The sequence below is a fragment of the Endocarpon pusillum genome (genome assembly GCF_000464535.1).
Source record: "Endocarpon pusillum Z07020 unplaced genomic scaffold scaffold726, whole genome shotgun sequence".
In the NCBI taxonomy this organism is placed as follows: domain Eukaryota; kingdom Fungi; phylum Ascomycota; class Eurotiomycetes; order Verrucariales; family Verrucariaceae; genus Endocarpon; species Endocarpon pusillum.
This window is the reverse complement of record NW_006916640.1, coordinates 41863-66497: the sequence shown is the minus strand read 5'-3', so window position 1 is coordinate 66497 and position 24635 is coordinate 41863. Positions and strand designations below refer to the sequence as shown.

The following is a 24635-nucleotide window of genomic DNA, read 5'->3' as shown; positions in this document are numbered from 1 at the left end:
GAAAAGCACGTAGGTGAACGAGCATCACATCTTGCAGATTTAGATGCAGGTTGAAGCCGCATCAACGAATAACCTCCGCTACTCTATCTCATGCTTCCAACTTGCCAAAAATCTCAAGTAACGTGATAATGGCCTTATGCAGCGCGATGGGGTAATTATATAGTGAATGGGCGGTGGTTGTGACTGCAACGCTATCTACGTTTTGTGTCACGTATTTAAGCATAAATTAGTCGGTTGTGGTTGGTTGCGTCGGAGGCGTTTCCTTGTTAAGCGCTTTGTTGACATTGAACAGGAATCAGCTAACCATGCATAACTAAACCTACTCGATTCTCCATCTTCGATTTTTGGAAAAAGCTCAGACCAACTGGCTGTTCAATCCTTGAGTTTGCTTGAATTGCATCATACAAAAGTATCTCTTATTCTCAATCATTCGCAAGTAGTTGCCAGCGGGAAAGCTCATGCATCTGTCGCAGCCATGTTGCTGCTCGAGAAGCAATGGGTCAATGTTCAGGAGAAGACTTTCACGAAATGGTCAGCTTCGATTTATTCCTGTCCATCTAACCACCCGGCTGACCACATACTTTCTCTGTAGGCTCAATAACAAGATAGCGGCTCGCAACGTCGCCGTGCAGTCCCTTGTCACAGACCTCTCCGATGGCATCATCCTTATCCACTTGCTCGAAGTGCTTAGCAACGAATCCCTTGGCCGATATGCATCGATACCAAGGCTTCGCGTACAGAGATTCGAAAATGTCAACAAATCGTTGGAGTATATTAAGAGCCGGGGCATTCAGATGACGAATATTGGAGCCGAGGACGTGGTAGATGGCAACAGGAAGATTATCCTTGGCCTGATATGGACACTCATTCTACGGTTCACCATCTCGGACATCAACGAAGAGGGCTTGACAGCAAAAGAGGGTCTGCTACTCTGGTGCCAAAGGAAGACGGCATGCTACGAGGATGTGGAAGTTAGGGACTTTTCCGGGTCGTGGAATGACGGGTTAGCCTTCTGCGCCTTGTTGGATATTCATCGCCCTGATCTGATGGACTACGACTCACTGGATAAGAATGATCATCGTGGCAATATGCAATTAGCCTTCGACATTGCCAGCAAAGAAATCGGGATTCCGGACCTGCTCGATGTAGAAGACGTCTGCGACGTTCCACGGCCGGACGAACGATCTCTGATGACCTACATAGCATACTGGTTTCACGCTTTCAGCGCGATGGAGAAGGTGGAGAATGCCGGCCGAAGAGTCGAGAAGTTTGTTACGAACATGCAGGGAGCGTGGGAGATGGAGTCCGCCTACGAGAAGCGCATGCGCGAACTCTTACGCCAGATCGCCCTCAAAAGGCAAGAATGGTCCAATTCCTCTTTCGCGGGCACCTACGCAGACGCAAAATCTCAGGCGGTGGCGTTTGCATCCTACAAGCGTTCACAGAAGCGGAGTTGGGTGGGGGAGAAATCAGACCTCGCTACACTTCTCGGCAACATCAGAACAAAACTTTCCACCTACCGCCTTAGACCCTATGAACCACCCTCCGACATCAGTCTTGAAGCTCTTGATGCTGCCTGGCTTGGTCTGACCCAAGAAGAACATCAACGCAGCAAACTCATCAACTCCACCATCCGCGACATAAAAAACGCCCTCCGCCGCACTTTCGCCGACAAAGCCAATGACTTTGCGATGACGCTTAATGCCCTATCCCTAACCATCAGTGGCCTCGAAGGTGATGTTGACGACCAGCTCTCCCATGTCCAACGTCTCTCCTCCAACCTCTCCCCGCTAGAAGAATACCTCGAAGTCATTGCGGATCTAGACGCCCAATGCCAAGAAGCCAACGTCGAAGAGAATGATTTTACCACTTACACCTATGACGAGCTGCTCTACGAGCTCAGTCTTGTGAAAACGAGCGTGAGCAAGAAGTTAACCTTCCTCGAGAACCAGATGGTCGCACGCAGCATGACAAACTTGACGCCGATTCAACTCGAGGAGTTCGAGAGCGTATTCCGCCATTTCGACCGTGATGGCAGTAATACGCTTCAAGAACTTGAATTCTCTGCTGCATTGGCTAGTTTGGGTTTGGTGTATGACGAAGAGGAAATGCATGATGTTTATCGAGATGTATGCTGTAAAGGGCTAGAATCCGGAACGGCACGCGGAAATGGAGCTGTAGTAAGTGCGGGTGTGAGGAGACAACGCGAGAAAGAAGGGGTAGGCTTCGAGCAGTTTATTCGCTTCATGGTCAGTGTGACGGAAGACCAGAATACTGCGGAGCAGGTCTTCCAGAGTTTCAGAGAGGTGGCGGATGGAAAGGTAAGCCTGCATGTTCCCTATCCCACTCCCATTTTCTTCCTTCTTTGGGTATCAGAAAGTCTTGCTGACTGTGAGCGTTTATGTATCACAGCCATACGTCACGGAAATGGATCTTCGCCACTCTCTGATCCCGGATGATCTGATCGAGGACCTACTTCACAGCATGCCGAAGCATACAGGTCCAGATCTAGAAGTCGACAGGCAGGTACCTAAGTATGATTACATTGGATTTATGGAGAAGATGGCCGGTGGTGGTGACACTTCTCGGAGTGCGGGTAATCACAAGACGGCGCCAAGGTCTCCCGCGAAGTCGAGCTTGAAATTGAATGGTGGAGCAGCGGTTCAATCATCACCAAGGAAGGAAAATCCGAGGTCAGTGAATGGGATGCCACAAGGAGCAGGCACCTGAGAAAAAGGACATTACGGTCTAAACATCGTGGAGACTGCTGGACTACTCCCGACGAAATTGAAAGGTTGATAGGTGTTGTGGTTGGTTCTGGCATTGCGTTGGACACGGGCACTGATTTGGGGTTCTGGTGTCTATTTTCAGCCACTGCTTGGCTGTCGGGCCCAACACAAATTGCTTATGGTACGGAGTAATGGCTTGGACTACGGTATATATACGTCTAATGATATGACTCCATCGTTAAGCAAACATGACCCAGAATTATATACATTATCCACAGCGAGTCCTTGTGCCTTGCCTTGAATCAAGGTAACACAACTGCGGACTTTTAGAGCGAGCATGCTGAGATGTTAAGATGGTCAAGAATCTCTTTAAGAACAGGTTATGGAAGCCAGAAGCCGTGTCTTGTCAAGGTTAGTTCAAGTTGTATACATGTATGATGACCACTGTGCGAAGTGCTCCGTAACCACGTGAAGAACGAAGACTTGTGATTGCTCGATTAGGACTGTTGAGGATTGTGGGGGAGGTTTCGCTGCCACGACAAGAAGGGTGTGGACCCAAAGCAGTTTTAGCTTCTGCTCCGTGCCCCTCGGCCCCCACCTACTAACTCACGTGGTAGAAGCTGCCCCGAATTAAGGTTACAGTATTAAGGTTCGGGGTGTGCATGCCACTATCAGTCTTTCCTCAATTCTAACATTTCTTCGATTGACTTGCTTGACCGCTCTTAGATTCTTCCTTCTTCCCTTTCCCCTTCCCTTTCCCTTGTATGTTGCACGCAACCGTATAGGACGTTACTGAGAATTCACGTTACCGTCTCACTCTCTCCAGTTCAGATCAGCTATACCTGCCTATCCGATTCCGTCACCGCCAACATGCCTAAGGTCAGCAATTACTCACCAGAATATTGTCATCAAATGACACCTGCTGACAACCAGCTTCAGATCACCGACCTCCTCTTCGACTGCGACAACACTCTTGTCCTGTCTGAAGTATTGGCCTTCAAAGCATGTGCCAACCTCGCCAACGCCATCCTGGAAAAACAAGGCATCTCAGACCGGTATACGGGCGATCAACTGATCAAAGACTTCGTCGGCCAAAACTTCCGCGGCATGATGATGTCGATCCAAGAGAAATACAACTTCGTCTTGCCTCAGGACGAGCTAGAAAAGTACGTTGGCCAGGAGATGGACGAGGTGATCAAGAACCTGGAAGCAGAGGCCGAGGAATGCGAGGGTGCGACGGAGCAGCTGGAGAAGCTGGCGCAGAGTGGCAAGTACCGCATGGCGGTTGTCTCGTCGTCGGCCAAACCTCGCGTCGTGGCCAGTGTCAAGAAGGTCGGCCAGGACAAGTACTTCCCCGATGAGCTGATCTTCAGCGCCGCCACCAGCTTGGAGCGACCGACCACCAAGCCGGATCCAGCCATCTACCTGCACGCCATGAAGGTCGTGGGTGCCAAACCCGAGAGCAGTATTGCCGTCGAAGACAGCAAGTCGGGCGCCATGGCTGCCATTCGGGCCAAGATTCACACCGTCGCCTACGTGGGGAGCTACCCTGAAGAAGAACAGGAGGAGAAGGCGGAGATGCTGATGGGCTTGGGTTGTGAGGCTCTCATGCACAACTGGTCCGAGTTCCCTGATATCCTCAAGAAGATTGAGCAGGCATGAATCGCGTGTCTCACTATTCAGCCCCAACCCCCCCACACACATGTTCCCCCCTTCGGATCTCATGTCACCGACCTGCATGTGACCCGCTCCGAAAAAGTCCCGTCAAGCACGACCAGATGAAGCATGACCAGAAGCTGCTGTCTCATGGGGTCTCTGGCTACCCTTCTCTCCCTTCACGCCATGCATGCGACTCCTTTAGAGACGGCTCACAAGACAGACAGCTACCCCACCAGTACCTTAGATAGCCTTGAGCGTATGTGATCCGAAGGACACATTGCATAGAGCCCTCTTTTCTGATAGATCACCACGATAGATCTTTCAAGACTGCTCTTCATCTTGATATCTAACTTAACCGTTGACTCCACCATTATTGATCATATACCTGTGACGACGACGAAACCTACAGCCCCTACCACCCCCGAGCCCGGTTGGCCCTCCATCTCGCAACACCTTCCTGCTCTGCCGGCTTTTTTGATCGTTCGCACTGCGGAGTTGTGCATCATGTATATCAAAATCATTTTCCGTTCTGTTTTCTGTGGTGGCGCTGCGCCATCTTTCGCCTTCTCAGAAGCGACACCCCATCCCGTGTGCTTCCCGTCTGGATATGTAACTATACAACATCCCAAAAGTATCTAGATATCCCAGCAAAAAAACAATGGAAGGCTGCAAGGAAATAAGAGGCAGATTCAAGAGTGCCCTTGAGGGAGCAGTAGGTTAGGCTTCTAGGGCCGACGAGCCAAGGGGCGGGATTGCACTATACTCGGGCTTTTGCTTCATACCGAGATTGATTGATTGATTCGATTCGATTCGATCACCACGTCTCCTGTAGATACCTCCTGTCCTTCTCCATGGCATCGAGATAGCGTTCCGCCTGCTCTTGCGTGCACCACCACCGCCCCTCCTCCTTCTCCTCTCCGTAGTCCCGTTCCGCCTCAACACCGCTCCGCTCGCTTGGCTCCACTTCCTCCTCCACCCTCTCTCCCCCACGACTATCGCCGTCGTTTATCCCCATCGTATTCCCCCCTCTCACCAAAACGTCAACCAGAGCGCGTCGCACAGCCTTGGGCATCGCTCCGCTGCTCCCACAGACCACCACCGTGGCCTTCTTGCGGACAAGCAGATCGAAGACGTGAGGTGCGTGCTCCCTTATTCGGTCCTGGAGGTAGATCTTCTGGGGCTGGTCGCGCGAGAAGGACGTGATGAGCCTGAACTGTGCCGCACCGACTTCTGCTGGATTGGAAGAAGGGTGGTGGTGAGAAGAAGACTTGGGAGCGAGCTTGGTCTTCGCGCTCCACTCGTCTGCGAAGAAGAAATCTCTGTCGTGGTTCCGAGCGCCGAAGAAGAGTGTTGTGTCTGGGCCCTGGGTGGGATTTCTGGGCTTCTGCAGACTTAGGCTGAGCAGTTCTTCGTCGTGCTGGATGATGGCGCGGAGAGGCGCGATGCCCGTCCCTGCGCCGATGAGGAGTTTCGGCCTCATCAAGTCTTCTTCCTCCTGCTCTGCGGTATTCCTGCCTTGTCTTGTCTGCTTCGGAGTCTTGGCCTTGGTGGAGAAGCGTCCATCCGTGCGGTGAACCACGTTTAACGTGCTCCCGGGCGCCTGGGCGGCGAGGTATCTAGTACAGACACCCTGTCGGATCTTCTTGATGACGGTTTTGTACTTGACGATCGCGACTAGGAGTTCGAATTTAGTCCCTCCCCCTTCCTCCTCGGACAGTCGTCTGGAGTTCCCTCCGCTGGCGATGCTGAATTGCCTCCCCTTCATCAGGGGGAACACATTTGCAGCCTCCCACCACGGTACCTTGACGCTGTCGAATTCCTGAAGGATCTCGAGTACGGAGCGACGAGGTCGGGTGGCGTAGTCGTAGTATTCGTCTAGGTATTGGGGGAGGGTGAACTCGAGAAGGCGGTCGCGCTGAGTCGAATTGTTGATGGAGAAGCGGGAGAGGGTTGCGAAGAGCGAGCGACGGGGGATGCAGGTTATATCCAGGTAGGAGGTTAGGAGGGTCCGGAGGGTGAGGGTGGTGGTGGTGGAGGAGGAGGTGGAGAACAGGTAAGGGATGGGGCAGGGTGGGTAGTTGGCGAAATCTGTGGGATTGGAGGTCGGTATGAATGTGATTGGGGTGTCTGCGATGGATGTCCAGTCCATCAGGTGGATTAGCATGTTGACATCTTCGGGAAAATTCTTGGGCATGATTGATAAGGCGTCTCCTGGGAGGTAGTTGATACATCGATTGGTGGTTAGAGTTAGGAGACGAACGTCTTGCCAGTGCGAGGAGGGAGTCACTCTTTTGTTCTCTTGGAGACAGACAGGAAATGAGCCTGGTATTGGTCGAGTATCGTGGGTAGGGTGCACAATGGTTGTTTGTCCGTTTACTCTTGTGCATTCATCGACCGCATCCCCATCCCCGGTCACGCTGAAAGACCTATCTGTGTGTCCATTGGGTACAACATGAGCTGGCCCAAGGACCCACTTGCTGGGTAATGGTTGCTCGTCAGGTATGGGCTGCAAACCATCAGGCATTGGGAAGTCTTCCACTATCGCTGCTTTGAAAAGCGGTAGCCAGGCCAGAAAAGCGCCGTCTGTGCTTTCCTCGCCCTGTTCATCCGCTTCACAAGCATCGATGACTTCCAAGGCACCAAGCTGCTTCAATCGCTTTCCGAGCTTCCGCGCAGCCCAGTTGAACTTGGGATAAGATGTATCTCCAAGACCCACCAAGAAGAATGAAACACCCTGCAGAAATGTGGCGGGGAGTTTCTTCTTCAGCAAATTGGTCCAAAAGACCCTAGCATTGGACGGAAATTCGCCCTGGCCGGTGGTTGAGAGCACGAAGATGGTGATAGTATACGTAGAAGGAAGCGTGATGGGTACATGATCCAATTCAGCTACAGTGGTATCAAAATGCAAACGCTCAGTCGCACGGCCGACCTCTTCAGCGAGGTCTTGAGCAGTTCCAGTCTCTGTGCCGTAGAGAATGAGGGCAGTTCGCCCCTGGGCGTCTCCATTCATATCTCTTGACCGAGGGATGGAGCAAAATCATCTTTGCGATGCACTGTCCAAGATAGTACAGGGATCGTTGACGCCCATTCGGTGGTCTGGCTATGTACGCAGGCCGATCAACACAACTAAGAAAGCAACTCCTGATGAAGTGATGAAGTGATGGAGTAAGTACAATGCTGAATAGTTGAAGAAGAATTTAGCATGTGGTGTATGTCCGCCAAGGATTGATTTGGAAGTTCTTCGGTGGTTTGCCTCGAATGCTCCCTAACAGCTAAATAACAGGGCGCATCTGAGCCCAACACAGACACGAAAACTTGGTGGGATTCCCTATATTCCGATGGATGTCTCCTGTTCTATGCCTATCCCGCCCGAATAGGAACGAGTAAGAGACGTTCCACGATCTTTCCCAAACCGGAAAAGCAATTACTCAAGTACTCTCAATTACTCCATTCCTCAATTCCGACTGGTGTCATCCCTGTGTAATTCAGCTTCCCCCTGTTCTAGTCACGTCACTGGCAGTGTTCTAGAACCAAGTTTCTCTGCAGCCACAAGCCCCAACTTTCCCCTCAAATGTCATAAGTCACATTTTCTCCATCAATTCATTGTATATGCTCAATTGGCTCTCATCGTGTCATCTTTCTTCGTTGAGAAGAGCAATGCTTCCTACATTGAGATAAAAAGCAGCTAACACTGCTGCCCGTCCGTCTCCACCTCCTGCAGCAAGAAAAAGGTGACGCACCCGCGGCACTTCTTCCCCTCATAGACAGCACTACATCATACCCTCCCTACCACGTACACCATGGCAAGCCAAATCTCCGACGCCGCCGGCGGCCTCTCCTCCCAAGCCGGCGGTATGAGCGGCATGCCCCTCGGCGGCATGAGCGGCGCCCTACAAGGCGGCGTGAACAACCTCTTCAACACGGGCCAAAACATCCTGGACAAATGGTTCCCGCCGGCGAAACGCGAGGAGCTGAAGAACAAGCTCATGAAATTCGCGACAGAGCGCCCGCAACTGGCCGCGTTCCTGCTCTCGCAGATCGCCCTGTCCGGCATCCCGCTGGCCCTGTTCGTCATCATGAGCATCACCGTGCTCGTCTTCGCGCTGCTGGCCGGCATCATCGTGGGCGTGCTGGGCGCGGTGCTGTTCACGGTGTTCTGCCTCGGGCTCGCGCTGATCATCCTGCTGCCGACGCTCTTCATGACCACCTTCGCCGGCTTGTTTGTCTTCCTCTGGGGCTTGGGCGCCTACTACATCGTCAAGTGGTTCAATCAGAAAGAGATCCCGGGCGTGCACAAGGGCGGCAAGGAGGAGATGCAGAAGCAGATGGGGCTGGATAATCTGCCGGCTGGGAACGGGGCCGCGGCCCCGCCAAAGAAAGATGCCGGTCCCGATGAAGCACAAGCGAATGGACAAGCGAATGGACACGCGGAACAGAAAGAACATAAAGAACATAAAGAACATAAACCAGCCAACAAGTCGAAATCACCTCCTACGGCGCAGAGGTCACACACTCCGAGTGGGAAGGGGACAGGTGCTGATCGTGGTTCTGACGGCGATGTGAAAAAGACGGCTGGTGGCGCGGTGTCGGGAGCGACATCGGGAGTGGGAGTATGAAGATGACAATCCCCGACGACGGACGAAGTACCCATTTTTCTTACACTTCCTTCGACGTCCAGCCACAGCATTGTACCTCTTCCCTTCAAGCGCCGAGGATCCATCACAAGTCCTTCTGCTCCCTCCCTCCCGAAGCAAGACAAGCATTCGTCTCGTTCCGTTCCTGCGTAGCCCGGCGTTCTTCTTTACTCGGTCATCTTCACGAGGAGCCAGCATTCTCCATGATTTTTCGATGTCTAATTGTCGGACACTCGGCCAGCTCAGCCCAGCTTGGCCATTGATTTGATGATCGGGCATGTGTATTTATATTGTTTTGCTACGAGTCGGCGAAGCACGAAGAAAAGACGTGCCGCTGTGAAAATTGTGCAGATTGAACAACGGACAGCGAGTATCTCCATGTAAATAGATAAAAGTCTAGTCACAACTCATCCAGGCCGTGTTGAGCTTTCGATACCGGTAGGCCTACATGACTGACCCCCGTCTAAATCTGTAACTTGGTCCAAGCGATGCAGGGACCGGCGATTGGCCCACCTGAATAGGCGATAGCTTCTATTTCCTCCCGTTATCGGTCGTGTGAAGATGTCACCACGTCGTCCCATCATTCATTCATCGACTTATATAAACAGATCAACACCTGTAGCCCCGAAGCGCCAATGAGCCCATTCTATTCCAGCCCCTCCGCCCACCCAACCCACCTCCTGATAACCTCATCAACAGCCCTCAACCCCTCCCGACTCGCTTCAACCTCAAACCACTCACGATGCTCCCTCCCACAATTCTCACAGGCACCCTGCTCGGTGACGCGCTTCTCCGACAGCTCAACATGAATCAGTCTTTCTACGCGATGCACATGCGGCACTTTCCTCGGTAGAACGGACCGGTCAGACTGCGGAGGACTTCTAGAAGGTTTGTACGGGTAATATCTGATCAGGGTGATGTTATACGAGCATTGTTTGGACCACTGGCTTAAGCGGCGGTGGACGTTTTCTGCTCGGCCGATCTTGAGGAGGACGGTCTTTGGTTGGGTGGGTCCTCTTCGTTGCGAGGCGTAACGTTGGAGGACGTCGCTTTTGCGCCTGCTCTGTGGTTGGGAAGCTGTAGGCGCCTCCAGGAGGTCAGAGGCAGCGTCATCATCCGGTTTGGAGCTGTCGGATTCGGGGGTCAGCCAGAACATATAGATGTAGCCTTCCGCGTCGGCGGCCGAGATGGGCTTCGAGAGCTCGTTCAGGAGGATCGATGTTGTCTGCGGAGAGAGATGAGGCGGGAGAAGGGACAACAGGCCCTGGGTTTGCGAGCCAGTGGATTGGGGTGTAGTGAGCATGCTTGGCCGTGTTGGCGTTGTAGGGGTGCGCAGGCCAGGCGAAAGAGCTGATCTTCGATCCGGTGTCGACGGGTTGGGTCGTTGTGACATTGGCGAAGGAGTCTGTGCTGATAGCCTAGCAGGCTGCACGGCAGGCACCATGTTATTCTGCGTAATCTCGACGACACGGTTTGGCGGTACATTGCTTGCATCTTGGGAGTGGTGAGAAGACGACGATTGTTCGTCATCGCCCACGTCTCTCACGCAGCAAAGTATAGAGGCTTTAACATTTGACCTAGGTTGCTTCGTTCGCCGTTGTTGCTTCGGGTGCGCGGCCGGGCTCAACATATCGCTGGGGACGCTCATCAGTGGTCCCTGCATATGTTGCCAATCAGATGGTAGCTTTGGCCTTGCTGTTGAAGCGCCATTTCTCTTCTTTTTCCGCTTCTGACGTGTCGCTGTTGGCGCAAGGTCTTCCTCAAGGTTCATTACTCCAACGCGGTCCACAAGCGTGTCAATGCTGGTTCTCTCTTGCAGCGGGAACAGCTCAGTATGGTTCTGCTCGCTGTTGGCCATCTTCTCCGCTTGATCTTTGTGTTGCCAGCAGTAGAATGCTGCCGCTGCATTTCCATCATCTTGTTCTTCACGAAGCACAGCAAGGACGCCCCGACCTTTCAGGGGAGAAGGGCCCGGGGACGATGCCGGTGAAGACCCGAGAGACCTTCTACAGGGTCTTCCATTGGCAGTAATCCCTTTACACGTAGTCGCTGGATTCTTCGAGTCGGATCTGGGCAGAAGAGCCTCGGGGGTATGGGCTGCAAAAGCCATGTTCGTCTTTCAGTCTCTCAGCCTGTGCTGCAAACATGGGTCAAGAGCTGTCAGTACAAGAAACAGAAAAGGAGGGGAAAGATAGACAGATGGAGTGTAGCAGGATCAGACTGTCACAACAGAGCAAGCGAACGAAATCTGAAACTGATTAGCATCTCTATCACAGCCGCGTCGTTTGTCGAGGCAGTGATTTGGCACCCGAATCTTGGATTCATGTTCCATTAAAGCTGGATGACAGCTTCATTGCATTGTTGACTCCAACCTTTTTGTGGCTGGACCATCAACTGTTGCTGATTCATGGTGGGCTGTGTAGTTCGAGAGAAGAGGAGGCTGGGAACCACTTTTGGCAATACTTAAGCCTATCACACTGCGGCAAATCTCCCTACCTGAAAGCGACGCTTGACCAAAGCACCGCTTGTCGGTACCACAATGAGTCTTCAAGGGAATCTGTCAGACAAAGGTCAACAGGTTGTGCATGATGTCGGCTCAAGTCAATAGAATTGTTTCCCTTCTTTGATGCTACGATGCGCTATGTACAAAACAACCAGTTGTAATTAGACCTATCTGGGCGCTGCAAATGGGTACGTCATGTCCAGAAAAAATATACTTGAAATGCAAATGAAGCTTCACCGAACTGTAGATACAATGTCCAGCAAGCTCAATGCGTCCTCATTGGCACTCTCGCATTGAGCTATACGAGCCTTCAATGCTCTGCTCTCTTCTTTGAGCAAGTGCACCACATCCCATGCCTCTGATAGTTGAACGCCATGGCAAATCTGGCATTCTTTCAAATGGTCTCCCTGGAGGGAGTCAAATCGTGGTGCTTGGTACAGCTCCGGACTGGTATCAGCGGCGGAGATTGGCGTGCAAGTCCCCAGCGGTGCCTGTGAGAATACGCTGTCTGACGAGCTCTTGTGAGAGACGAAGGATCCTCCAGATTGACGCTTTTCCTTCTGGTAGCCATCTGGCAGACTTTCTGATTCATTCGCATCTGATTGGTCCATCGTGATGATGCGAAGACTCCTGCTTCGGAATTCGGCATCTTCTCTGAGCTTACATTTCAAGGCCACGACTTCTTCGGTCATGGATTGCATAGCAGACTTTTGTTTCGCCGCCTCTGCCGCCATGTTGGCCAATTGCAATTTCAGATGTTCACTTCGAGTTTGCGCAGCCTCCAGTTCGTCCCTTAGCACATTCTTCTCTGAAGTGACCTCCCGAACTGATTGCAAACTCTTCCGGTAAGCACTCTGGAAGCGACAGATGACGCTTTCTGCATTTGCCTGAAGGCTCTTGAATCCTTCGATAGATGGTTCAACGGTCATGCCCGACTGAAAAAGCGCAGTTTGGACATCGAGTCTTGTAAGCTCATCCTCCTCCAAAGTAGACTTTTCTGAGTTGGTAGCAGGTTTGGATTTCCAGAACGTGAATTTACTGCTCCCAGCTTGATTCTTCTTAGCCACAGAGAGAGTGCTGCTGCTTTTCTGAAGCCTACTCTGAGGTCTTTTCGTCATGCTGTCGTTTTCTGGTGATAGGGAGCTCCTAGCAGATCCTCGTTCCATCTCAGCAAAGTCGAAAAATGGGTCGTGCTTTTCTTTTACAGGTGATGGAATCAGTGTTATGTTGACTGGTTCTGAGCTACCGCCGAACCAATTGGCCAGCTTCCCTGACCTCGTGTCACCTTTTCCTCGCGGGGACTTTTCACCCGTGTATGTATGCTCGAACTCGGCTGCCTCCTCTGGAGAAACTGGCTCGGGTGAAGTCGAACGATCCTTGCCAAACTGGAGAAAGGGAAGCAATACCGAAGACCTTGAAGGTGAACTGGATCGGCTGGATGGTATAATTGAAGCAAAATCAATTGTAGTGTTGCTTCGATGATGGGAGTCTAATGGTCGTGTTGCATTCGGAGGAGGTAGCCTTGTTTGCGACTCGTTTTCAGTGATGCCCCCTGTTGGTGAAGGATAGGTGGGATGAAGAGTGGGGTGAGGAAGATGAGCGAGCATCCTGAGAGTAATTCAGACCGCGGAATGCACACGTGCGTGTGCAGGTTACTGCTTCCGGACTATTTCAATGGAATGTGGTAGCAGCCTCACAGCACGGATTCTCAGGGCGGCGGGATCAAGCCTGCAGAGATCTTTTCCAGACAGCTTGCGGATGCGCAAGGGGGTCAGTTGTGACTCGTTGTACTGTCAGCTATCACTAAATCAAGCAAGTATTGTTGGATTAGTACAGCAGCATTTCATCTGATTAGTACGGGTGGGCAGTCCTTTGTATCGTATTTCTGCAAAGTAGGAGGTTGGTACCAATTCGTCATCATGCTGGGGTGGCAGGAAGAGTAATCCGCAACTAGCAGACCTACCAAATCATCCTGTCCATGTCCTGACTTGTGATTCGATTGTTGGAAATAACTTGGCCACAGATATGAGGACCACAGCTGGGCAAGGAGAGTGGACATTTTCAATAGGCCTGAATGAGATCGGTCATGATGATCTCGCATCGTCTCTGCCAAGACCAACCTCTCTACTTTTGTCTCGGCCGCATTCGGTTTCGCTTCAGCAATCCTAGTACTCCATATGGCAGTACTAGGATGTTGTTGGTTAGATTCTGTGATCAGCACAACTCGAAGTTGTTTAATAGCGCCGTCTCCTTCGCTTGACTTCGTCAATTCGAGGGGGACTTGTCAAAATGACCATTGACTATTTCGCATGTCTCAGCCTGCTTGTCATAGCCGTTGCCAGAACTGATGCTGCCTTGACCAACTGCAAATGTGTAGGTGGTCGCCTTTTCAAACTCTTCTGAATAGCGTCAAGTGCAAGCTCTTGAACGTACTTACACCTGAAACTTCTAGACCCCATACGATACCTGCTGGCCATTGGCTGCCACATGGAATGCATTGAACACTTCAGTATCTGGACAGTTGATCCTAAATATTCCTCCTGCCGCTGTATGCTATCCTGGGCCACAACAGGATTCCCAAGCATGTGCCTATGTCAATGCACAGTGGAGCAATGCCACGTTTCAATCCAACAATCCTGTTGGTCTCAGCTATCCGATCACCGTGTCATGTCCGCCAGTCAATGCTTCTGCCGGCGAATTACCAGGCACATGTTCGATAGGTGACTTGCCAAGGTATGCCGTCAACGCAACACGACCGGAACACATTTCGGCAGGCATCATTTTTGCCCAGGAGCATAATATTAGACTCGTCATCAAGGATACTGGTCACGATATCTTGGGCAGGTATGTTGCACGCTGCGGATTAAACATCACTGCGTAAGCTTATCTGGACGATACTTCCAGGTCGAATGGCTTTGGCAGTTTAGAACTTTGGATACGTCATTTGAGGACAGGTATCGTACACCAAAAGAAGTACAAGCCTTCATACGGCTGCTCCAAATCATCCTGGAAAGGAAGTGCGTTTACCATTGGTGGGGGTTATACTTGGAAGGATGTGTATGCTGAAGCCGAGAGCAGAAATCTCGTCGTCGTTGGTGGCGGAACTCCAGTATGTCCCACTCAACAGGTTGCTAAGGCATTCAGTGCTCACTACCCCCAGACCGTAGGTTGCCTTGGTGGTTGGATGCAGGGTGGAGGCCATGGGCCTGCAAGTCGTGATTTTGGTTTGGGAGCAGACCAAGTTCTCGAGGCTACAATTGTGCTCGCGGACGGCTCCATTGTCACTGCAGATCCTTGCCAGAATCAAGATCTCTTCTGGGCGATTCGTGGTGGAGGTGGAGGCACCTATGGCGTGGTTGTGTCGACTACCGTCAAAGCATGGCCCACAACCAGCGTCGTCACTCAGCACCTCGCGATCGCCCCTTTGGCTGACGATACATCGGCGCTTCTCGATGTGATTGCGTTGGTATGGTCTAATTATCCCGATCTGAACGACGCTGGCTACAGTGGCTACGGAACCTGGACCATTGCAAGCCCAACGCCGCTTTTTGGCAATTTCACTTCAGGCTTCGTCCACGGCATTTCCGTGTTTGGTAAAAGTATTGAAGGGGCGCAGAAAGTGTTTGCGCCGGTTGCGGAAAAGCTGCAGACGTACAATGGGACTAGCCTCTTCGTGTCCCTTACTTATGCAGAATATCCCACGTATGCTACTTTTTACGAGGCAGAGTCCGGAGTTGAACCACCTGTTGGAGCCGCCGGAGCCCTCGGATCGCGACTTTTTGACCGTGCTGCCCTCACGAAGAATCATGCTGGCTTGAGAAGGATGTTAAACACAGTTGCAGGGGCGCCAGAAGAGTATACGACAAATGCCGTCGAGCTTGTAAGTGGAGGGCAAGTCTTCAACGACGCTAGCGATCCATACTCTAGCCTACATCCCGCATGGCGCACTTCCTATATGTCCAACATTGTTGCTCGGGGTTGGCCGCCGGGTACAGACGCTGCGACGAGAGATGCTGTGCATAAGGACATAACGTACAACAAGGTCGCCGCCATGAAGAAGCAAGCTCCAAATACTGGGTGCTACATGAACGAGGTTCGTCCCTGACCCATCTGTGTATAGACATTTGCTCTTCTAAGGTCGTTTACCAAGTCTACCGGCTGACACAATTGGGAAGGCCGACCGTCTAGATCCTGAGTACCAGCAAGATTTTTATGGAACTCATTTTCCGCGCTTATCCTCTATCAAGCAACAATATGACCCCAAAGGGACCTTTTATTGTCCTACTTGCGTCGGCAGCGAGCTCTGGACAGAACTGCCCAACGGAAAATTGTGTTTGAAAGGTAGTGAATAGAGAGCTCTCAGCCTCGCTACGCGCATTTGGTCGCGTCCTATAATAACTCGTGAGAATCTCTTCTAATGTAACGATATTTAATTTTTACTATCACAAGTCTTATCCTTATCGTAGGGATTTCCAGTCTCTGGATACTGATATTTGGGGGAAATGTAGGGAATAGTTGTACTATGGTAGATCCTGGGCGGAGACATCAGTAAAGTAAAGTGGTGACCAGGCAAGTGGTCTCAGGATTCATCTCGTACCCACTGGCAGTACTCTACTGGTGATCTGAAATTCAGTCAACTGTGCTAACCAAATCAAACTTCGGATTATGCATGAACAGAGCCGAACAAACCAGTGCACCGAGCATAGTTCTCTCACCATCTCTGACAAGGTTTCTTGAAAACGGAGGGGGGATAGAAGGGGGCCTCATTATTCATTGCCAAACACAAAATTAACCTATACGCCCAAGTATAAACTTTGCCCAGCTCGGGTAAATTTCGGATTAACCCCGGAGAAAGCATATTCCTCAATGCGTGTTGCAGACGGTAAGCACCCAGAGAATTGCGCCTGCATGCGAAGAACGTTCTCATGAGGTAGCATGGCACCTATCACAGAAGTGGAACACCTGACAAACCCTCTCGTCACCGTAGAACAGCTTTACTCCTTGCAAGATGATGATCGGAATCATACAGAAAACGGGCAGTCTGTACGATATGCACAGGCACTCTTGACCCAGGCAGCTGGAATACTTCTCCGCCTGCCGCAAGAGGTCGTTGCGACTTCTCTGGTTCTCTTGCAAAGGTTCTGGGTTGAGAATCTTGGCCAAGGACACGCAACGGCTGACCTGAAGGTACACAAGTTGCTGGGAATGCCTACGCTTACACAAGCTAAGAGGACATTGCAGATCGCTTCAGAGGCATCCATCTACCTCTCTGCAAAACTTTCTTTCACTCCTGTGTCTCCACGCTCCGTGTGCAATGTTTACGCTTACCTGCTTTCTACGTCCTCGTCATTACCATTCATCGACTCTCCTCCGCCATCTGCAGCTACCCCGCCAGATCCGCAATCATACTACGTATCCGAGGGCTCCTACGAGCGCGAGCGCGAAAAGATCCTCCTATGCGAATCACTTATTCTGAGCAGCATTGGCTTCGATGTACATGTTGCACTTCCCCACACTCTAGCATTGACCTACGTACAGGCCCTAGGGGTATCGTCCAGGAAGCTCGTAAGGCGCGTCCTCGAACACCTTAATGGTGGCCTGCTGTCTCCACAGTTGCTCTCCCTGACCCATCAGCCTAATGCTTTAGCAGTCGCGGCAATCTACCTTGCGGCAAAGGAGGTTGGTGTTAAGCTTGTGGATGGAAATTGGTGGGAGGTGTTCGACGTCGAAAGAGAGGACTTGGGATTCTTAGTTTTGGCTTTTGGTAGTTTTGTGGGCTTCGCGGCTGCGGAGAAGGAAAGATGGGAAAACGAAAGAGAAAAGTTGCGGGAATTGTTGAGCGGAGGAGGTTGAGGGTGTCCTATAATCCTCAAAATGTGACCTGCAATTGATTTGTATGCGCGGCTTACAGCGCACGGGACTGGTGGGAATCTAGCATCCTCGGGGCGGAATGTCCGCGACTGAATACCTGGCTGTCGCCAACTACGCTTCATTCAAAGGATGACCTCGCCCAATGTTCAATCTTCAACTTTGCGGGATGACATTATGACTCTGAGCCATACCTTAAGCGGGATGACAGGGATGCATAGTAAGTTCCTTGAGGCCTTAGAGCAGCAGGAGAGGTGGTACTGACTGTCCATTGCTCAGGCAGAAGAGTTAGTACAATGAGGACATTCGAGCAGCAGGTTTCCTTGACCTCCGTCAGCTCAAAGGAACTCCCGTTATCGACGTCATCATCATTATGAACGAGAAGATAATGACCAGGCCGGAGGAACTTGAAGAACAGAAAGCCTGGTCCTAACAAAGCTGCTGCTACTTAGACAAAGGTTTTAAGGGCATGGTTGATGATAGTATGGAGCGCTCGATTGCCGTATTCTTCAATGGTACCCGAGACCTATCCTATACCTTCAATTAGAATCCACGTTTCATAAGGCTTGGAGTGGGGTGGACTTCAGTTAATTTAGAATTGCCGCAACTGGCACGTGACTCGACTTATCCATGCCGTACTAGTACTTGGCATGCTTGCCAAGACTCTGCATATGTCGATGTCTTCTAACCTCCACAGTTTCAGTTTGACGTCTCGTACGCAGCGTTCGCGAGACACACAATGTTATGGATGTCGTTCCATGTCTATTCTTCTCTCCTTCCACTCTCCACCGCTAAGTGCTACTTTTAGGTCTCTGCTGTCTGGCTCCGACACCAGGGATGTCACATAATCGCTCAATCTTCCCACAAGGCCTTGAAGCTTTCCATACGCAGGCCTGTGATTGCAGTCCAACCTTGTACCAAATTCAGCAAGGGACCTCAATATATACTTGATCTGAACTTCTTGAGATGAGGACGTGCTTTGCGAGGCAAACTGTGCAAGAAAAAAATTGTCTTTAAAATTAACCACAACCTTCACCGGGTCAAGGTTTGACACCAGCAAATTGTGCTATCATTGGGCACCATAGCATCTACAGTACTTTAATACCAAACATACTATATGTTGGACTCGGTTTACGTCTGAGCCGGTCTCTTGGCTTCCCGGAAAAGGTGATGCAAAGCCTGTTTCGTCCCGCTCAGCTCCATTTTGTCTACTATCTTAAAACTTCATATGTCGCTTGTCACTGTGCCCTCTCACTTCGGTTCGCCTTTTTCATATCTCAGACACAATCATTTGTTTCTCCTGTCGTGTCTTCGTTGTTGGAAGTGATGAGTGGTTATATGGTCCATACTGGCCACCTCCAATCAAACCTTTCCGCGTCTAGGATCTCATCCTTCCTCGGTCTTCCATGAGTATATTATCAGGCCAGAAAAGAGCTCCCTTGCTCTGTGGTGTCGATTAGTACACTAGCATAATGGAGCGGTTCTTATCAGAGCTGTACACCCGGCAAACCACACAGGATACGGAAGCTACGCCCACAACAAGTCCGACTGATGGCTTAGTAGGTGAATTGATATGGAACAACAGCCTTCAGCAGCGCACAACAACCGTAGTGACGATCAGTTTCAACGTTCTTGCAGCGCTTCTGGTCATTGTGAGCGTCTTTTTCGATGCAAGAAAGGTCACAAAGCGAGGGCTGTCACCGCGAGCATCGTATGAAGCATGAAAGTTCCTCTCTGGTCCCTCGCTAATCCTTCTAGGAATAAATTTTATTTTCTATCGAAAGTGCACGCAGCAGACACATTTCCGTTGACCATCTCCACCGCCATCGCTACGCAAGGCATTATATTTCTTGGAGTGCAGGGCAGCGGACTCGACGGCCTGCGTGCTAACGGCTGTCAGGCGATCTCGCAGGTAGTCTGGCCAGGTTTGTTATGTTCTACTCTGAAACAACACTGGCTAATCTCTGACAGCTATTTGGATGGTGGCCTATACTCTTCTGGTTTTCAGCATTGAGGTTGCATTCCGCGGCTTTCAGAGAAAGCGATTTCATGCTCGCGGCAAATTTACCGTCCAAATCTGCTGGTCAATTGTCCTGACGATGCTGCTTGCGACATGGGTTCCGTCTCAGGTCTACAAAAATCCTAAGAACGACTGTACCGCCAGCTTATTATCGTGGGCGATGCCTTGGGCCGATATTGCCTTGTTCTTGAACTCTATCCTTATTTTCCTTTACCTTCTTACTGCATTCCTCATTGTCTACCAACTTTCACGTACAGCAAAGATTGATCACATGGAAAGAATAGCAGCAAGCAGGATTGTGTATTATCTAGCCATTGCAGTATTTTTGATGGTATGCAGTTCCTTGATTCGATCATCCATCGCTAGCTAACACAGTTGTACAGTCAGGTGTCCTTCCATTTTGGGCGCGGATCGTCCTAGGTGCATCCACCAATAACGCAGCACGTGTTGCAACAATAGGTCTCAACATCTTTGGGCTGCTAACTGGCCTCCTGTATCTTGTACTCAGGTCAAATCCAAACAACATGGCTTTCGGACCTGGTGGGGCTTCCAGGACACAAAAAGAAGAATGGCGCTTTTTCGGCAGCCCTGAACTTGACATAGGCAAGCACATCACCAACCCAGTCGGTCCTGAATATAATAGTACTACTCACGAGACCGTCGTTGCTGCGAAGGAGAAGAGCGCATTCGAAGCTCGTTCTGTTAGATCGAAAGCTACAAGCGGTTCTACTAAATCTTATGGGAACCGGCCAGCACTCGCCTCTCCCTCGTCTTACCGAACGCCCTCGAAATCCACAATCAGCAAGCCGCCACTCACTTCTCCCCCATCCTACCGTGCACCTCCCATACCCAACGCTAACGATCCATTACTCGTTTCCACCCCAACATTCCAAATTCCTCCGCAGATGCTACGCTCAGAGTCGCCGTTTCTATCCTTCAATCAAGCGAACTACACTCTCTTCCCACAACGCTCGGGATCAACACCGGCGACAGAAACTGATCACGTTAATGCGGCGAAAACCGACCCGGTCAACGCACCAGCGCCGCTTTTCGCCAATTATCACAGACGCGATACCTCTAACGTTACCAGTGCAACAGTCCAGATTGGGATGAGACTAAGCACCGGAACCATGATACCTGGACTTGAGGAGCGGATCAATCGCGCTGCCACATACCCAGCTGTCACTGGCAAGTCCAAACAGGACCATCGGAAGAATTCACCGCAATTGCCTCAACGATCGCTCGATAGACTCCCTAAGCTTTTAGCTCCCCCAAATGAGATGAAGCGCCGCCCTCGAGACTCAAGCCCGCAAGAAATTCTTTTCCGGCTGAATTCCAACGAGGAGCTCTCTCCTGACGCTGTCCACATCACAACTCCTTCCTGGCGTAAGCCGCTGGAAGACCTTGTGAGTCCTACACGTAGGATATCGTCGTGGCGGAAGTTTCGCGACAGGAGGATGAAGTCCCTTCCTCCCGTGCCAGTCACGCCGTCAACAATGCCACCCCCATCGAGTTACCGAGCTTCATTTCCAGAGCCACGAACCCCTGCGTCGCCGGCTGGTCCGATGCAAGCCTCGCAACAACGAGAAGCCCTGTCGTTAGCACTAAAAGAAGACGAGCAGTGGCCACTACAAGGGTTGGACATGGTCTTGCTGCCTGATAAGTCCTATACGCCAGACAAAAACCGATCATGGATTTGATGACATCTGAGCATGTCTTTTAGCGTTTCATTCTGCGATACCCATTTTCTCAACTCTTTTTTATTTCTCATCGTCGATGAAACTGATGTTGATGCTCGTTGAGGCCCGTTTTAACGCTGTGCGTCCCTCTAAGGTCCATTAGGCGCTTATAAAGTGGCCTCGACCATGAAGAAAATAAAATACTACACTTTCAACATATCTGTTTGTCATCCATCCACCTATGCAAAGTGATTTCAATCACCCTTTCGGACCGCAGCTAAGATGACCTTGCAGACACATCTATGTCATCCCAACTCTCTAGTATCCAAAGTAATAGCAAAATTGTTCCTTGTTGCACCCGAACGAAGCACTTCTTTCTTGATCTGAATATGGCTCCTACTCTCCCCTATGGGCCCAAACGTCCAAAGCGAGTAATAAAGCTTCGATGTTATCTTCTGCTTTGACAAATGCAAGCCTAAAGCATACATAATCTGGGACAGTCTCTCTTCCGTCAGGTAGCGCGAATTGGCAACACATGCTAGAGGCAATACAAGGAACAGAGAAGGTATCACACCTTCTTGTGTTGGATTCTCCAGTAACTTCGGGACGCGAGCAAGCATTTCCCCACGGGATGCCGGGTCAGAGACGTAGTTCAGGACAAGAGACAAACTTATCATATGGAACTTCTCGCCATCTCTGGGAACGGCCAACTTCATGAAATCAGTCTCTTCGATGCCTGGGTCTTGCGACTTGAGATCGATCCTTCTCACGTCCAGGCATGATACACGTGAACAAGCATTCTTAGTGCTGAGGGCCCCAACCTCAAGGACCCTGAAGCGGTGAGACTGTTCATGTGCTCCCTGTAAAATAGGCTGTAGCCATTCTACGAGCACACGACTCGAGTCTCCACCTCTCTCGGCAGACTGTCCCTGAGTGCTAGCTACCTGATATTTGGCGAGGCCACCCTGGGCTGTTATCTCTGCTTCGAGCTCTCGAGCTTTGGAATCATTATCGTCTTTTAATGCTTGCGTGTAAGCTTTCTGCAGATTGTGGTGAGAACGTATGAGATTTCTTGTAGTTTTTGACGACAAACTTGCAGTTGGAGTTTTTGCTAATGGTGGCCGACCTCGAATGATGGACTTAGGTTTTGGCTTCTTGCTATTCGCTGCCATTACTCAGTCCGTTATCAAATTCTGTAGTTACTGTGTGATCATTTCGTTGATTGCTATTGGTGCACTGCAGTCCACAACTGAAAATTGGCAAAAAGCATAACCAGACAAAAATCTTGGCATTGCGACCTTAGTAATAAGTGGCTTAGAACCCGAAGATCACATGACCCACCTGGAACATTTGCAACCCGCATCTGAAGTATTCAAAATCGCGACAACAACGAGAATAAAATATCCTGGCAGTACCCTCGAAATGGCGCCCAAGTCGGATACTAAGAAGGGTAAGATGATCTCCTTTGCGTTTCCCGGCGGGGTCAAGAGGTGATATTGGCCTTGCAAAAAAATAACCTGCTTGACAAGTTGCCTGTGAGAACAAGCAGACTAGTCCTGTGAAGCTTTGAGAATACCGTTATGAGTGATGTAGTCGGATCACTCTGGTCGAGCTAACATTGTCACCCTACAGGCCCGAAGCCAACAAAGCCGAGTGCGAAGGCAAATAATGCTGCAAAAGCCACGCTCAAGGGTGTAGGTGTTATAATTGACTTGTGCTCTACGCTGAATATCTGCTGAATAACTTGCTAGGTACACAGCAAGAAAGCCAGAAAAGTCCGCCTCTCTACCACATTTCACCGACCGAAGACCCTCGTTCTTTCACGATCACCAAAATACCCACGCAAATCAATCCCCCATGAACCACGACTCGATGCCCACAAGGTGATCATCCACCCCCTCAACACGGAGAGCGCCATGAAGAAGATTGAGGAGAATAACACTTTGGTGTTTATTGTGGATGTAAAGGCGAACAAAAGACAGATCAAGGAGGCTCTGAAGAAGTTGTATGACGTGGAAACGGTCAAAATCAACACACTCATTAGGTGGGTTACAATTGAGAGAGCTGATGGAACGTTGCTGACTGTCTCTACAGACCGGACGGATCGAAGAAGGCTTATGCACGGTTGACAGCCGATGTGGATGCGCTCGATATAGCGGCTACCAAACTGTCGATTGTTTAATCTCGGGGAGGTCGTCGGTCTGTATAGCGTGTACTGAGAGCACAACAAGAAGCATTTGCACAGCTACCAATGGAGCTCTGCATCACTATCAGGGAAGTTATCGGGATTTACAATGCTGCAGCTCGTCGCCGAGTTTCGTTCTCGAGAGGGCTCAAAGTGGAATTCTCTATCGGCACCAAGTTGAATCCCTTTCGCCAGTCCAACCCAGGTCTACCATTCACCTAGGAGATTCCATATATGCAGCCAGCGAAGATGCGAATTCCATGCCACCCTTGCTGATGCTTTTTGACGTCTCTGAAGGTCTATGCTCAGCTTTAATGACGATTCGCTGCTCCCAGAAGCCACCGTAACAGAGCGTGATTAATCTACAAACGCGAGTCTACTGTCCAGCTCTCAGCGTCTCCAGATGCTTTAGTACGGCCAGACTGGTATCCATAAACCTCTCCACACAATTTTGCATGCAAACTTCCTCCTTGCTCGTCAACCTGCCCGCAGATAATGATCCTGTAATACATCGCTTGAAACATCGCTCGGTGAGGTCGTGAACAGCTAGGAGCAAGTGTCAGTAGCTGGACAACACATGAACGATACATCCCGAGTTGGCACTAAGGTCTGTAGACGTACTACTCTGTATTTGGTTCTTCTGGCTCTCATTCTGGACGAATTGCTGCAGCTCTCGCTGGTCTTGCGGCGTGAGCTTGGAGACTGCGCCGTCTACGCTAATGCTTGTTTCCATGTCCTGGGACGTAAATGTTTCAGACTTTGTAGACGAATTAAGGTTAGAAAGGGGATGTCGTTCTCGATGGGCGCAGGCAGAAAGGAGTGACTGTATGGCGTACAACGAGGGATGATGGTTGAAGGCAGAGCTTGGATCACATCTCACCACTCATGCAGCGAAAGAAATTCAAGCTCCGCCGAAGGCGGCAATCAGCGGCAGAATTTTGCGGCGGAGGTACAGTACTCCGCCTTGTACCCGCAGATTACATACAGTACCTACAGCGTGCCCTGATCATAACATTCTGAGATTCGCTATTCTCCTCCACGTCTCTTGCCCTTTCCCCACTCAATTCCCACCTAAAACTTCACAATCACCCAAACCGCGAACGCTATCCATCCTTCGCCCCGCCTGCGGCAGCCATGCCCGCCATCCGCAGCACAGGCCGCAACCGCAAACCCCCACCGGCCGGCTTCGAAGACATCGAAGACACGCTCCTCGAATTCTCCAACAAGATGAAAGACGCGCAATCCGCACCGCACGAGGGCAAAAAGAAACACGAAACCCTCTGGCCCATCATGCAGATCTCGCATCAACGTAAGGCTTTTAACCAACCCCTCCCCAATTCTTCTCTCAACCCCCCCCC

At 50.8% G+C, this 24635-nt stretch overlaps 10 protein-coding genes across 10 annotated transcripts in view; 7 read left to right on the top strand and 3 right to left on the bottom strand.

The window, feature by feature from the left end:
- Positions 1-475: 475 nt before the first annotated feature.
- EPUS_06779 (uncharacterized protein) lies at positions 476-2730 on the top strand (the record flags this gene model as incomplete). Its single annotated transcript, XM_007807795.1, has 3 exons — positions 476-531; positions 593-2321; positions 2413-2730. The coding sequence occupies 3 exons, from the start codon at positions 476-478 to the stop codon at positions 2728-2730; spliced, it is 2103 nt and encodes a 700-aa protein (XP_007805986.1).
- Positions 2731-3599: 869 nt separating this feature from the next.
- On the top strand, positions 3600-4391 carry EPUS_06778 (uncharacterized protein; the record flags this gene model as incomplete). The annotated part of the gene is made up of 1 exon (XM_007807794.1): positions 3600-4391. One exon carries the CDS (start codon positions 3600-3602, stop codon positions 4389-4391), a length of 792 nt encoding a protein of 263 aa, XP_007805985.1.
- Positions 4392-5202: 811 nt separating this feature from the next.
- Positions 5203-7398, bottom strand: EPUS_06777 (uncharacterized protein; the record flags this gene model as incomplete). Its single annotated transcript, XM_007807793.1, has 1 exon — positions 5203-7398. One exon carries the CDS (start codon positions 7396-7398, stop codon positions 5203-5205), a length of 2196 nt encoding a protein of 731 aa, XP_007805984.1.
- A 790-nt stretch (positions 7399-8188) lies between these two features.
- EPUS_06776 (uncharacterized protein) lies at positions 8189-9004 on the top strand (the record flags this gene model as incomplete). Its single annotated transcript, XM_007807792.1, has 1 exon — positions 8189-9004. The coding sequence occupies one exon, from the start codon at positions 8189-8191 to the stop codon at positions 9002-9004; it is 816 nt and encodes a 271-aa protein (XP_007805983.1).
- Positions 9005-9668: 664 nt separating this feature from the next.
- EPUS_06775 (uncharacterized protein) lies at positions 9669-11132 on the bottom strand (the record flags this gene model as incomplete). Its single annotated transcript, XM_007807791.1, has 1 exon — positions 9669-11132. The coding sequence occupies one exon, from the start codon at positions 11130-11132 to the stop codon at positions 9669-9671; it is 1464 nt and encodes a 487-aa protein (XP_007805982.1).
- A 626-nt stretch (positions 11133-11758) lies between these two features.
- Positions 11759-13132, bottom strand: EPUS_06774 (uncharacterized protein; the record flags this gene model as incomplete). The annotated part of the gene is made up of 1 exon (XM_007807790.1): positions 11759-13132. One exon carries the CDS (start codon positions 13130-13132, stop codon positions 11759-11761), a length of 1374 nt encoding a protein of 457 aa, XP_007805981.1.
- Positions 13133-13814: 682 nt separating this feature from the next.
- On the top strand, positions 13815-17378 carry EPUS_06773 (uncharacterized protein; the record flags this gene model as incomplete). Its single annotated transcript, XM_007807789.1, has 4 exons — positions 13815-13898; positions 13978-14369; positions 14430-15618; positions 16713-17378. 4 exons carry the CDS (start codon positions 13815-13817, stop codon positions 17376-17378), a joined length of 2331 nt encoding a protein of 776 aa, XP_007805980.1.
- Positions 17379-18865: 1487 nt separating this feature from the next.
- On the top strand, positions 18866-21113 carry EPUS_06772 (uncharacterized protein; the record flags this gene model as incomplete). The annotated part of the gene is made up of 4 exons (XM_007807788.1): positions 18866-19104; positions 19152-19318; positions 19365-19744; positions 19797-21113. The coding sequence occupies 4 exons, from the start codon at positions 18866-18868 to the stop codon at positions 21111-21113; spliced, it is 2103 nt and encodes a 700-aa protein (XP_007805979.1).
- Positions 21114-22514: 1401 nt separating this feature from the next.
- On the top strand, positions 22515-23274 carry EPUS_06771 (60S ribosomal protein L25; the record flags this gene model as incomplete). Its single annotated transcript, XM_007807787.1, has 4 exons — positions 22515-22542; positions 22725-22786; positions 22844-23136; positions 23187-23274. 4 exons carry the CDS (start codon positions 22515-22517, stop codon positions 23272-23274), a joined length of 471 nt encoding a protein of 156 aa, XP_007805978.1.
- A 1137-nt stretch (positions 23275-24411) lies between these two features.
- The window catches only part of EPUS_06770 (uncharacterized protein), a gene marked incomplete at both ends in the record, with an annotated part of 889 nt that continues 665 nt past the window's right edge, over positions 24412-24635 (top strand). The window contains one exon of the mRNA XM_007807786.1: positions 24412-24586. Within this exon, the coding sequence (XP_007805977.1) occupies positions 24412-24586 (175 nt within the window). The remainder of the gene's footprint in view (positions 24587-24635) is intronic.